This window comes from Prunus dulcis, chromosome 8, assembly GCF_902201215.1.
Source record: "Prunus dulcis chromosome 8, ALMONDv2, whole genome shotgun sequence".
Classification (NCBI taxonomy): domain Eukaryota; kingdom Viridiplantae; phylum Streptophyta; class Magnoliopsida; order Rosales; family Rosaceae; genus Prunus; species Prunus dulcis.
In genome coordinates, this window is record NC_047657.1 from 18,204,748 (window position 1) to 18,217,941 (window position 13,194).

The following is a 13,194-nucleotide window of genomic DNA, read 5'->3' on the forward strand; positions in this document are numbered from 1 at the left end:
GGCTAGACTTTAAATTATAATTGCATTAATATCTCAATTATGAAATGCCATCATCAATCTACAACTATTAGTTCAAAAAAGTAAATTTTCTTCTTAACTTAAATTAAAATAAAGCTTTCGAACATAAATTAATAAATAAAAATAATGCAAATTACAAGTGAATTTTAAGAACGAAAATTATAACAACAAGAATCAACCTTCTATAAAGCTTGGAACATAACATTAACTCCTCAAACCACCATGGAAGGAGGAGTTTTCTCTGCTCAGAGTCACAAGCCTACTTATCTTCTTCTTCTCCTTCATATTTTCCTGCTTGCTTTGCTTCCATTCAAGGCCATTTCATCACCAAAAACACAGGCAGAAGCTTTGCTAACTTGGAAGAACACCATTGCTTCTGCAACACCTTTTCTCACTTCATGGTCCCTCACTAACCTCAACAATCTTTGCAACTGGTATGCCATTGTTTGTGACCAGAGCAGCGAACAAGTTTCCCAAATTGACCTCTCCAACTTCGACATCTCTGCAACGCTAACCCATTTCAACTTCACCCCATTTCTCAAGCTCACCCAATTCAACCTTAGTGGCAACTATTTCACAGGGCCAATTCCATCCTCCATAGGCCAACTCAGAAAGCTTCAGTACCTTGATCTTAGTTACAATTCCTTAAATTCTTTAATCCCTTCTGAGCTTGGTTTTTGTACCAACCTCACCCACTTGAACCTGACTTTCAATCAACTTGAAGGGAAAATTCCATCCTCCATAGGCCAACTCAGAGAGCTCAAGCACCTTGATCTTAGTTACAATTCCTTAAATTCTTCAATCCCTTCTGAGCTTGGTTTTTGTACCAGCCTCACCTACTTAGACCTGACTTCCAATCACCTTGAAGGGAAAATTCCATCCTCTATAGGACAACTCAGGGAGCTTCAGTACCTTGATCTTCACATGAATTCCTTGGATTCTTCAATCCCATCTGAGCTTGGTCTATGTACCAGCCTCACCTACTTGGACCTGACTTCCAATCACCTTGAAGGGAAGATTCCGCCTTCTATAGGTCAACTCAGAAATATCCAGCACCTTGATCTTAGTAACAATTCCTTAAGTTCTTCAATCCCTTCTGAGCTTGGTTTTTGTACCAGCCTCACCCACTTGAACCTGACTTCCAATCACCTTGAAGGGAAAATTCCCTCCTCTATAGGCCAACTCAGAGAGCTCAAGCACCTTGATCTTAGTTACAATTCCTTAAATTCTTCAATCCCTTCTGAGCTTGGTTTTTGTACCAGCCTCACCTACTTAGACCTGACTTCCAATCACCTTGAAGGGAAAATTCCATCCTCTATAGGACAACTCAGGGAGCTTCAGTACCTTGATCTTAGTTACAATTCCTTAAATTCTTCAATCCCATCAGAGCTTGGTCTTTGTACCAACCTCACCTACCTAGCCCTGGCTTCCAATCACCTTGAAGGGAAAATTCCATCCTCTATAAGCCAACTCAGGGAGCTCAAATACCTTGGTCTTCGAAACAATTCTTTGAACTCTTCAATCCCGTCTGAGCTTGGTCTTTGTACCAACCTCACCTACTTGGACCTGGCTTCCAATTTCTTCAGTGGGGAACTGCCTGTGTCCTTGTCCAAACTTACCAATATTGTTGGATTGGATTTATATGGGAATTCATTTACTGGTCAACTGTTGCCTTCTCTGGTTTCCAATTGGACTGAAATATTCTCTTTACGACTTCAAAACAACACCTTCGGCGGGAATATTCCAGCAGAAATTGGGCTTTTGACAAAACTCAAGGTCCTTTATCTGTTCCAAAACAAGTTCACTGCCTCGATTCCCTCAGGGATTGGAAACTTGAAAGATTTGATAGATTTGGATCTTTCTGGAAACCAGCTATCAGGGCCAATTCCATCCTCTATAGGCCAACTCAGGGAGCTTACCTACCTTTATCTCGGAGAGAATTACTTAAACTCTTCAATCCCTTCTGAGCTTGGTCTTTGTACCAACCTCACCGACTTGTACCTGACTTCCAATCACCTTGAAGGGAAAATTCCACCTTCTATAGGCCAACTCAGGGAACTTCATTACCTTGATCTTCAAATGAATTCCTTGGATTCTTCAATCCCATCTGAGCTTGGTCTTTGTACCAGCCTCACCTACTTGGACCTGACTTCCAATCACCTTGAAGGGAAAATTCCATCCTCCATAGGCCAACTCAGAGAGCTCAAGCACCTTGATCTTAGTTACAATTCCTTAAATTCTTCAATCCCTTCTGAGCTTGGTTTTTGTACCAACCTCACCATCTTGATCCTGACTTCCAATCACCTTGAAGGGAAAATTCCATCCTCTATAGGACAACTCAGGGAGCTTCAGTACCTTGATCTTCACATGAATTCCTTGGATTCTTCAATCCCATCTGAGCTTGGTCTATGTACCAGCCTCACCTACTTGGACCTGGCTTCCAATCACCTTGAAGGGAAGATTCCGCCTTCTATAGGCCAACTCAGAAAGATCCAGCACCTTGATCTTAGTAACAATTCCTTAAGTTCTTCAATCCCTTCTGAGCTTGGTTTTTGTACCAGCCTGACCTACTTGGATCTTTCGAGAAACCAGCTCTCTGGGTCAATTCCTCTAACACTATGCAACCTTGCAAATGTTCCGACCTTAAATCTTTCCAACAACAATCTCAATGGCCCATTTCAGCCAGAGACTTGCTTCCCATTTGTGGGGAATCATGATTTTTCTAATAACAATTGGACACAGGATGTCCAAAAAGCCCCCGACGATACTTCTGTCGGAAACTCTGGCTTGTGTGGAGATGCTAGGGGCCTAACTAGAGCGTGCAATTCCAAAAAAAATAACAACAAAGTTATAATTGGTGTCCTTGTACCTGTTTGTAGTATATCAGTGGTTGCAATTACAATTGCTCTGATTCTTATGTTCCATAAAAAAACCAAGTGTGCACTTAAAGAAATCAAGAGTACTGCTCAAAACTTTGAGAATTTTGAGTCAATGATATTGCAAGAAGAAGTAAAATTTACGTTTGGGGAAGTTGTAAAGGCCGTAGACGATTTTCATGAGAAGTACTGCATTGGAAGGGGAGGATTTGGAAGGGTCTACAAGGCAGAGTTGCCATCAGGTCAAGTTGTTGCAGTGAAGAGGCTTAACATGTCAGACTCTAACGACATTCCGGCAATCAATCTCCAAAGTTTTGAGAATGAAATTAGAACTTTAACAAATCTCCGGCATAGGAACATCATTCAGCTATACGGGTTCTGTTCAAGGAGGGAATGCATCTTCTTGCTCTATGAATATTTAGAGAGAGGCAGCCTGGGAAAGGCATTGTATGGGGTTGAAGGGGTAACTGAACTTGGATGGGCTACAAGGGTCAAAGTTGTGAAAGGATTAGCTCATGCACTTTCTTACTTGCACCATGACTGCTCTCCACCAATTGTGCACCGTGATGTAACTGTCAACAATGTATTGCTCGAGTCAGATTTCGAAGCCCGACTTTCTGATTTTGGAACAGCAAGACTGATTAGTGCCAATTCATCCAACTGGACCCATATTGTTGGCTCATTTGGCTACATGGCACCAGGTAACATACCAATTTAACGTTGTGCATTTTTGGATCATGTTTTGGTGGCAGAGATATGTTTTGAGGCAACTTGGTTTGTTTTTCTTGATGTGCAGAGCTTGCATTGACAATGCGAGTCACGGATAAGTGTGATGTGTATAGCTTTGGGGTGGTGGCGCTGGAAGTTATGATGGGAAGGCACCCAGGGGATCTGCTAGAATCCCAGCTATCAAAATCATCAAAATCAATGACGGAGGACAATGCAGAGTTGCTTTTGAAGGATTTGTTAGACCAAAGGCTGGAGGCTCCAAGCAATGAATTGGCAAAGGCAGTGGTGGTTGTGATGAGTTTAGCCTTGGGTTGTATACGTACGCGTCCCGGGTCTCGACCTACAATGCTTTATGTAGCACAAAAACTATCAGCTCAGAGTCTGCCTTCCCTTCCTTTACCATTTGGCATGCTAACCATCAACAAGTTGATGGGGATATAAAACTAGAAGGGAAAAAAATAAAACTGGTTGGAAAGTTTTCTGTGTGTAAGAGAAATTCTTATACCTTCTATGTGAACATTAACATCTGCACCGTCCATTCTAAAAAAACATATATCTGCATCTGCACCGTCCATTCTTAAAAAAAATATATATATATATATATATATATATATATATCTGCACCATCGTAATTACGCATCTCAATTCTTTTTGGATTATGTGTGACCCATTTATTAGCAATCCCTTTTTTTTTTTGGGGGGGGTCAATTTATTGCTAGCAATCCTACACGTGCGTTATGGAGATGCGGAGCAATTATTGCTGGGGAAATGAGTGGGAAAAAAGGGAAAAGTGGGAAGTAGTGAGAGAAAAATATGGGTGAGTTATGTTATACTTTAATTTTTTTAAAATGTTTTTAATTATGAATAATAGTAAAATGTGAGCTATAAAATTTATGGCTCAAAAGTAGTAACGCTGCACGGCTATAAAAAAAATTAGGGGAATACGAGTATAGTCGCACGGCTATACTATTTTTTCAAATAAAATTTAAAAGAGGGCCTATAGCTGAGCGTCTATACTATTTTTTTTTAAATGAGGAAAATACCGAGTATTGCCACCCGGCTTTACTATTTTTCAAAAAAAATTAGGGAATAACGAGTATCGCCGCTCGGCTATACTATTTTAAAAAAATTAGGAAAAACCGAGTATAACCGCACAACTATAAGATTTTAATAAAACTGAGTATAGCAGCACGGTGACACTATTTTTTAGAAAAAATATGAACCACCTTTCTAACCTTTCTAAGAGAATACATAGGAATCTTCGGATCTACGTACCATGTGAACCACATCAACATTTGAATTTACGAGCATAGCCGTTGAATTTACTAGTATATCTGAGCGGATATACTGTATAAATATAATATTTTAGACGTATACCCGCACGGCTATACTCTTTTCGTTTAGACCTCAAAACAATTTGAGACCCTTCCTTGATATGTAGATGAAGCGATGAATGTCCAGATCAATCTCAAAGTAGTTAGGACCCTACATGTGAGAGAGCTTGATAAAGTCAAACAACATGGTTTTTATGTTTCATCATCTTAACACTCAGCAACATAAATGTTCAATTAGTTTACCTTGTAAAAATTGTGCTGGGGGCGTGAAAGAACTGGTTTGTCATTATATGCATGTACAAGCTTCTTCCTAGCAGAACTCCGACCAAGATCCTCAGGATTTACCACCCCAGCCAAGATCTTCAGTCTTTCTCTAAAAGGTACAGTGGAGTTCTTTGCGAATCATCGTCAACCACTTTCTAAAAGCATCATTCAAATATATCAACAGACTGAGCATTCCAATAGAACATAAGATCACATTTCCATCAGGGAGAGTACATCAGAATAAAGGGCATGCGTATCCAAATGGATGAAGTTGCTTACAAAATGAAGTTACCTTGATGCTGTCCTGGAATTGAGGAGAGATGTCTTTATCAAAAATCTCAGAAACTTTGAAATACATTACAAGACTCATCCCCTCTCCATCACTATCGCCAAGAAACATTGCAGCGGGATAAGCAGGCAACTGCAACAAGGTGCAGTGCAATATCATTAGATATTGCCAAAATATAACAAACAAAACATAACAAGATAAATCAATTCTGAAAAAATACTTGTATGTTTACAATGAACATTTTCCCATTTGCTTTCACTTTGGGAAGCTCAAGATGCTGGGCAATGTGATGTATCTTTTTGGGGCATACAAACACATCAACACCTATTGGAGTATATGGACTGTAGTTCGGAGCAGTTGACTTTCGTTATCTCTGGATGGTAGACCAACAGAAAATAATATTATCATTAGCAAGGCAGAACAGAGTAATTAGTTGCAAATGTCTAAATTCAGTTAAGGTTGGTTTTGACAAAAGAAAAAACCAAAGTCATACTTGAAATAGTTCTCGCCACCGAATTTAAAAGTTGAGGGTGGAATCTCAGACCAAGATCCTGAAGTCGGCTTCTCTACTTTACAACATGGAATGATATATCCTGGTCTAGGCTGATACAGAAACCTTTTTGATTGACCTCTGGATATATCATTGAAATGTTCAGTAATATACATGTACATCAATCCCAATATTCTAAGTTTTCTTTCTATTCAAAGAAAATTGAATTATTTGAATACTTACATTGTTCAATGGTTTCTTCTGCATCACAGGATCTCCTTTTAAAAGAAAGTCTGAAAACGGCTGATGGCTTTCTCTGGGACTGCAGAACCAAACTCTGTGCACTTAGAATCTTATTGTTGAAACTTACAGAAGGTACCAATCGAGATAAGCTGGATTTCAGGCATTGTCTTGAATTTTTTCATTAGAATCACGTCCATCCTCTATAAGTCCTTTAAAGCTTCCATAAGAGTGATCTAATATATTCTTCCTCTTACTGCAAACTTCATCAGCCTTCCCTAAGCAAGAAAGCTCATAGCCCTGGGTACTAATAAGCGAAAACCAATTTGATTCCCTGCGCTCATCTTTGCCTGTGATTTTATCCGATTTACCTCCATCTATTTTCATATAGCTTTGGTATTCTTCATACTTACACCCATTATCACCAAAGCGAGCAGATCTTTCGTACTGAAGTACTTGGCCACTTGAGATACTCTCAACTGGATTGCTTGCTAATGGAAAACCATCGGTAGAATAAGAGAAAAAAAAATTAAGAAAACAAAACAAAATCCTTTTCCAATAAGTAGCTCAAGAAATTACTTCAGTAGTAATGACGTTTTGAAATCAAACAAGACCACAAGGCTTTCATTCTATAATATGTAGTTACAGGTTGATGGCCAATACCTCCATGTATACGGATAAAGTCATCATCTGAGTCAGACTCCAGAATACTCACCGAGTCCAACCAAGCTCCCTCTTGGCAAATTACTGCAAATGAATAACTTTCAAAATATGAGATTCAAGAGCTGTGAATTTTCTTGTCAGCACTATTGGTTGAAATTGAAAGATAGTTGAAATCTGATGAAAGAAAGCACACACCATTCGAATCATATTGACTGTGGTGCCATTGCAGCTAGGTGAGATGGAATGTTCAATTAGAAACCTTAGAACTTCTGTGAGTAGTTGTTGCACCATTCTCAAAGTCCACATGAACAAACTCACTGACAACATAGTCACTCACGCGAGCTCCTGCATCACTATTTATTTTCTTCAAACTTGTATTTCTTTTCTTGGTATCATCTGAAGCGGAGCAGGTTGCCTTTCTATGGCGTTTTTGATGACCCGCTGACTGTTTTTTCTGTGATTTAATTGTTTTGGATGGGGTTGACATGCAACCAGCCATTGTAGCTTTTAAATCATGCTAGTCCCAACTACAGCGATGCCTTCATCAACTCCTCTCCAACCTGTGTGCCTACAAATGAAACAAAATACATCAGAGAAGATTAAAGGATTTCTGGAAAGCAGTTTCTATGATCACAAATAATCATGAGAACGCAATCAATTCTTTCATCATGGGACTGTTTCAGTAATTTATGGCTCAAACACTAGGCCAGTTAACCAACTTAACACTTGGAAATTATTAGAATCAAACGGATGACACACAGAGGTCTCCATGTTTAATGAGCAAGGTGGCACTATTAGAAAGCACCTTGGTTAGAAGCGACTGGTAACTTGAAGCACTACACTAGTTATTCAATCAATTTGTAGATGAAAATTTATGCAATCATCATAAAAATCAAATGTCTGATTCAAACCTTCTCAAACAAAGTGGGATGTCTCTTTCCAAGTCCCATAGATAAGCCACTTATATATCTTAAGCCCGAAATCTTTAGTTCTGGCTCACTAGGACATAAACATGACCAGAAAACAAAAAGATAGTACAACCGCCTCAAGAACAACTCAACAAAACCTTAGTCCCTGTGTACTTGCTATTATCTGTCTTAAGCCCCAAACCTTAGTCCCTGTACTTGCTATTATCTACCTTTAGTTGCTATTATCTATGACAACAAGCAAAGCACGACTATGTGTTTCTGTGTCTGTATATTCCCCAAGTCTAATTCAGTCAGGATTTCCAACTACTCATCCAACTTAGGCAAAACCAGATTCCTAACAATTACATACTACTTTTACAGACTAAAATCTCTATTGCTCCCTCTAGTAATAACTTTTCAACCACATCTTTCTCTTTTCAGGATGCAAAACACATAATCAAAACCCAGTTTTCGTACAGCGGCCATCAGAAATTGAAGCGATTTCATGATTGAGCTAAAGTCAGGAAAAAAAAAAAGTAAAAAAAAAGGAAAAAGAAAAAAGGGACCCGCCTAGTGCCTAGGCCTATTTTTCCAACAGCCTAACTGAACAAAAGCACAGTTTATAGATTTTGAGCTCTGATTATGAACATCATTATCGAATTTAACTTTACAGAACAAAATCCACCACCTGTTCTGAATGTCTGCGCATCATAAATTTTCCAAAATAAACAAAATATAAAGATGATTTGGTTAAAACTCCAAGTAATCTGAATGCATTCCACTAAAAAGCAGGAAGCAGAGTAATTGGAGACTGAGCTTAGTGAAAAGAAAAACCTTGGGTTGAAGAACTATCCCACCACTCAGAGTTTGCGGCTTTGGGCTCGACTGGAACCAAGCTTAAGTTTTTCTTCAATTTCCTATCTTTCTTGCTTTTCTTTGATTTTTTGGGAGACGCCATGAGAGCTCAAATGAGGAATTGGCCACCTCTTTTTTGGCCTTGAACTTGAAGACTTTGATGGGAAGTGATTCAGTGAAGCGAGCCAGGCAGCGAGGGAAGGGAAATGTAAACCTCGTATAGCCATTTTTGGCCTTTTTATTTGTAATAAAAAGTATAGCCTTTTTATTTAAATCGTATAGCCGTTTGGCTGTACTCTATGTTTAAAAGGTAGGCTATACTGGCCTTTTTTTTTTCTTTTTTTTTCCTTTCCCTGATTTTCGTTTATCAGGGCAGCAAGATCAGTTGGCTGCCTATATTCCATCTGTCTTCTCTTTGAAGGAGTGAACAACAGCACTTGAGAAGCATGTGCTTGCAGCCACCACATCTCATAAACTAGAAACAGAAGAATCAGTGGTAATCTCCATGTCTGTTTATACATTCCCTCTGCAATGGGAAATTGGACTGAGGTGATGATCCATTTATTAAAGCTTCAATACTCTCTTCTTGAGAGACAATGCATATCTTACTAGTTAAAGTAAAAGGGAGGGATAAGTGCCAAAACCAGTAAAATGATTACAAAATTCATGGATGCTATGTTATTTTGAATTATCAAGCTCAACTTCAATAATCTGCTAGAAAAAAAAAAACCTTGAATGAGCAATCTTTCCAATATCAAAGGTTAAGAAGTAAGAAATATATATCTACTCAAATAAATAAGAGAACAATAAACACAAAAGATATTAAGCCAATCGAACCAACTATAGATACCATAAGCATCAAGCAGCAAAAAAGCTTAAAAGAAATGGAGCAGCAGCAGCTTCCGTACATTCAACTATTATTCCCAGATATTACTGAGCCAGAGCAAACAGTTCTTAGCAATCATATCAGTCCACAAATTCTTTGTGTTAATAGAAAATAAAAACATAAAAGGAAAGATCTTACTAACCAAGCCACCACCTTCATCGTCATCAAAATCACCAGCATTTGCTCCAAGATCTTGCATTCCAGCTTGGTCTGTAACAGCTGACACCTAAATAGAAAAATGAGGACTCAGGTAGATGAACTCCCAAATTACTTAATATATGGTTTTAAGCAAAATCATCCGTTTGGGAAACCATAAGGATGCACAATTATGTAACGATGCAACGACTTCTGAAAACCTGAATCTAAAGCATCATTCTATGTGGCAACTCTGATCCACCCTATAAATCTCAGAATGATAGCAGTCGGTGACACATCGCCACAACACATTCAAATATTTCAAAACACAAAAGCAAAAAAGGCTTCTATTCAGGAAATACCACAAAACTATTTAAGACCATGATACTAATAGTATCATCAACTAGTGCTTGTAGTTTTCGGTAAAATTACGTGCTACAACAATCTGCACATTATGAGAAGTTCACCACATCAACTACGTGCTGCTCAATGTGCGCATTAACAAAAACCCCAGCTCATGCACTATTGCATAGTAGGCCTGCTACCTTACAGTGATCACACTGTATAATCCATTTGGACAATGAAAGGCTGAACAGAGTCAACAACAAAAAATTCCAACAATCAAATAAATACATGCCATGTCAAAAAAGCATCGCCAAATTAACCAGAGGAACTAACATACCAGTAACACACACAACCTAATTGATGAACTTGGAAAGAGTACACAATGCAAGCATATTTCTGGAGGAAGAAGTATAATAACAATATAGTAAAGTGCCATTACCTTAATTAGTCGACCTGCAATCTCCAATTTTCCATTCAAACTCAGTGCATTTCTAGCATCTTCAAGACGTGAGAACTGCAAGCAACTGATTCAATGAGTTTGATTTATTCAATACAATTACAAGGAATCATATTCAGCATATGATAAGAACAACTGGAATGGAATTGAACTAAAAGGAAGGGGAAAAAAACATTGCCAACCCAACTTGATTTCATTGGCCTTTCAGGTTTTAAAATATTGTAACCTGAAATTGTATGATGGGTTGACCTTTAACTCAACCCATGCCCGCACCTAGCTAAGGATTTGGCTAGTTGGAAGTTTTTGGTGCCCACTCTTCTCAGTTTGAGTTGGGAAGAAACTTGAAAGAATCAAGAAAAGGTGTGCATTTGTTTAGAGTCGATTTCAAATTCCAACTCAAGCTACAACGAACCGGCAGTTGACAGTTTTCTTTTTCTTTCCTTTAATAAATTTCCCCTACATGGATTTGGACTTGAAAATAAATATAAATAAATAACAGAACTGAAGGATGCCAACAGTCTTTGAAGTTTTACTTAAACCATGTTATGGATTGCTTGTTGGTTGACCTTTGGCTTAATATAATAACTAGCTGCATGCAAACATTTATATATTTATTACATATCCAGGCTGCTTAAGTTGAAAGTTGTAGTCAAACAGACCTGCACAAATCCAAAACCTTTGCAGTTGTTAGTTTCGTCAAAACACGTAACTGAACCAGTTCTACAGGACCAAATGCTCCAAAAACCTTCACATATATATATATATATATACACACATATATATATCACATATTAAAGGGTGAAAGTCAAAATGCAAAAAATATTCACAATTACAAAGACGAAATTAGGAAACTGTGAACAGAAGTGCTCAAAAGCAGCCAAAAAAAAAAAATTACATAACCAACAGCAAACTTGATTATATACATTATCTGATGCCAACATTAGAACTGTGTCAGAAAAGTACTCACCTAGCAGAGATCATCTTCTTTTATATTGGTATGGAGATTTCCAACATACAGCTTTCTAGCTCCGCCAGAATATGGGCCTATCATCCCACCTGGTCCGCTAACCACAGATGTTGATTGAACCAGATTCTTCTCAGCCTCTGATGGCTTCACCATCACTGGTTGACCAAGAAGAGGCTGACCAGAAAGGGGTATCGCCATTGGTACCGACATTGCATCATAAAACTCAATATACCTACAAACTAGACAACATTAGACTCTTGGATAATCAAAAACCAATTGCCACATACAGATGCATATAATAGCGAAGTTTACTGGAGTCTCCACACATATTTCAAAACAGGGAAAGAAAAATATCCTATATGATATATCTGATCATCTTGACCAACTAGAATAACCTATAGTATATACTATATGTACTGCTTTTAGTACAAAGGTGATCAATATCATCGTAAACTTTCTAAGATGATGGTGCAAATTTTGAACATTGTAAATGATGTGATGATTCTACGTACTGCACAAGAAAACGATGGAACAAGGGAGATGCAGCCATCAAGAAGGAAGCAGGAACTGCCAACCATTCCAAAAATGACCAAGCGACATTAAAAGGATAGTCTTATTTGAACCTTAGAATGAAATCTTTGGTTTCTTGTCAACACAACCACATAAACTTTTTTCATTAACAACCGGATAATTTAAGACTCTCACATCATCTTAAACGCTACTGTTGCATAATGGGTAATTGTTAAAGTGAACCTTCTGTTAACAACCATCCGAAGCTTTTGTCACCAAGACATAAGAAAAACTTACCCAACTCCCTTAGAACCTCTTGAATTGCGATCCATAATGAGGCGTACATCGCGGACCTAAAAATACACAATTCAGAGCTATTAGATAGACAATCATAGAAATATACTAACAATTACATCCACAGAAGCACTTAATGGAAAACGTTATGGGTTTCCAGTATTTGGTTTAGTTGAAGCACTGCATCAGATAGTGTTAGGGTGCCCTTGAGAGCAGAAGGTGAAAATATAATGCATTTATATCAAGAAGTCCCTTTTAGCTAAGTAGTTTAAGATCTTTATCCACCATCCTCTATGATTTGTTAAATGAACATGAGATAAATAAACGAGAAATGTACAAACCTTGCCAGCCCTTGAGAAGAACTCGTATACATCTCTTTCATCTGCCTTCAGACAAATCTGTCCAAAGTTGTTCACCAAATCTTAATAGTTAAGAGATGAGAATGTGAAAGATAGAAAGTTCAAGATAACACCATAGAATGCATGCACCAACATATTTGCTCTTCTATGGACCTGACTTATGCTTCACTGCTTCAGCTTCCCAATCTCAAGCTCAAATTTGCAGCTAAATTTTTTCAATTTCAGGTTTCAAACTTTCAGTCAATCGCAATGTTTGAAAAATCGTCCTAGGCGGGCGCTAGGCGGGCGCTAGGCGGCTAGGCGGTCGCTAGGCTGGTGCTAGGCGGTCGCTAGGCTGGTGCTAGGCGGTCGCTAGGCTGGTGCTAGGCGGCTAGGCGGTCGCTAGGCGTGCGCCTAGGCGGGTTGGGTCTTTTTTCGGTGCCGAACTCGGAGGACGAAGCAGCGACTGCGAGTGCAAGTTCCGTCCTCTGCGAGTGCAAGATTCGTGCTCGTGAGAATATATTTAAAGAGTATAGCCGCTCGGCTATACTTTTAAAATATTCGGCTATACTTTTAAAATATTCGGATGTATTTAG

General features: G+C 38.5%; 1 protein-coding gene, 1 long non-coding RNA gene and 1 pseudogene across 3 annotated transcripts; 1 reads left to right on the plus strand and 2 right to left on the minus strand.

The window, feature by feature from the left end:
• The first annotated feature begins 240 nt into the window (after positions 1-240).
• LOC117638658 (MDIS1-interacting receptor like kinase 2-like) lies at positions 241-4,076 on the plus strand. Its single transcript, XM_034373754.1, has 4 exons — positions 241-691; positions 764-1,456; positions 1,601-3,595; positions 3,691-4,076. Exons 1-4 carry the CDS (start codon positions 241-243, stop codon positions 4,062-4,064), a joined length of 3,513 nt encoding a protein of 1,170 aa, XP_034229645.1. The 3' UTR covers positions 4,065-4,076.
• Positions 4,077-4,806: 730 nt separating this feature from the next.
• Positions 4,807-5,877, minus strand: LOC117612185 (annotated as a pseudogene).
• Positions 5,878-6,066: 189 nt separating this feature from the next.
• LOC117612186 lies at positions 6,067-12,894 on the minus strand. Of its 2 annotated transcripts, XR_004583314.1 has the most exons (11): positions 12,602-12,894; positions 12,264-12,319; positions 11,457-11,688; positions 11,149-11,234; positions 10,472-10,546; positions 9,695-9,778; positions 8,646-9,192; positions 7,099-7,471; positions 6,904-6,987; positions 6,244-6,731; positions 6,067-6,139 (listed from the first exon to the last, which is right to left on the minus strand). It is a non-coding gene; the product is annotated as an uncharacterized LOC117612186 (long non-coding RNA). The 2 variants fall into 2 exon arrangements; XR_004583315.1 differs by lacking the exons at positions 6,067-6,139; positions 6,244-6,731; positions 6,904-6,987; positions 7,099-7,471; positions 8,646-9,192 and adding an exon at positions 9,199-9,377 and having other exon boundaries at positions 12,602-12,892.
• Between the last annotated feature and the right edge of the window lie 300 nt (positions 12,895-13,194).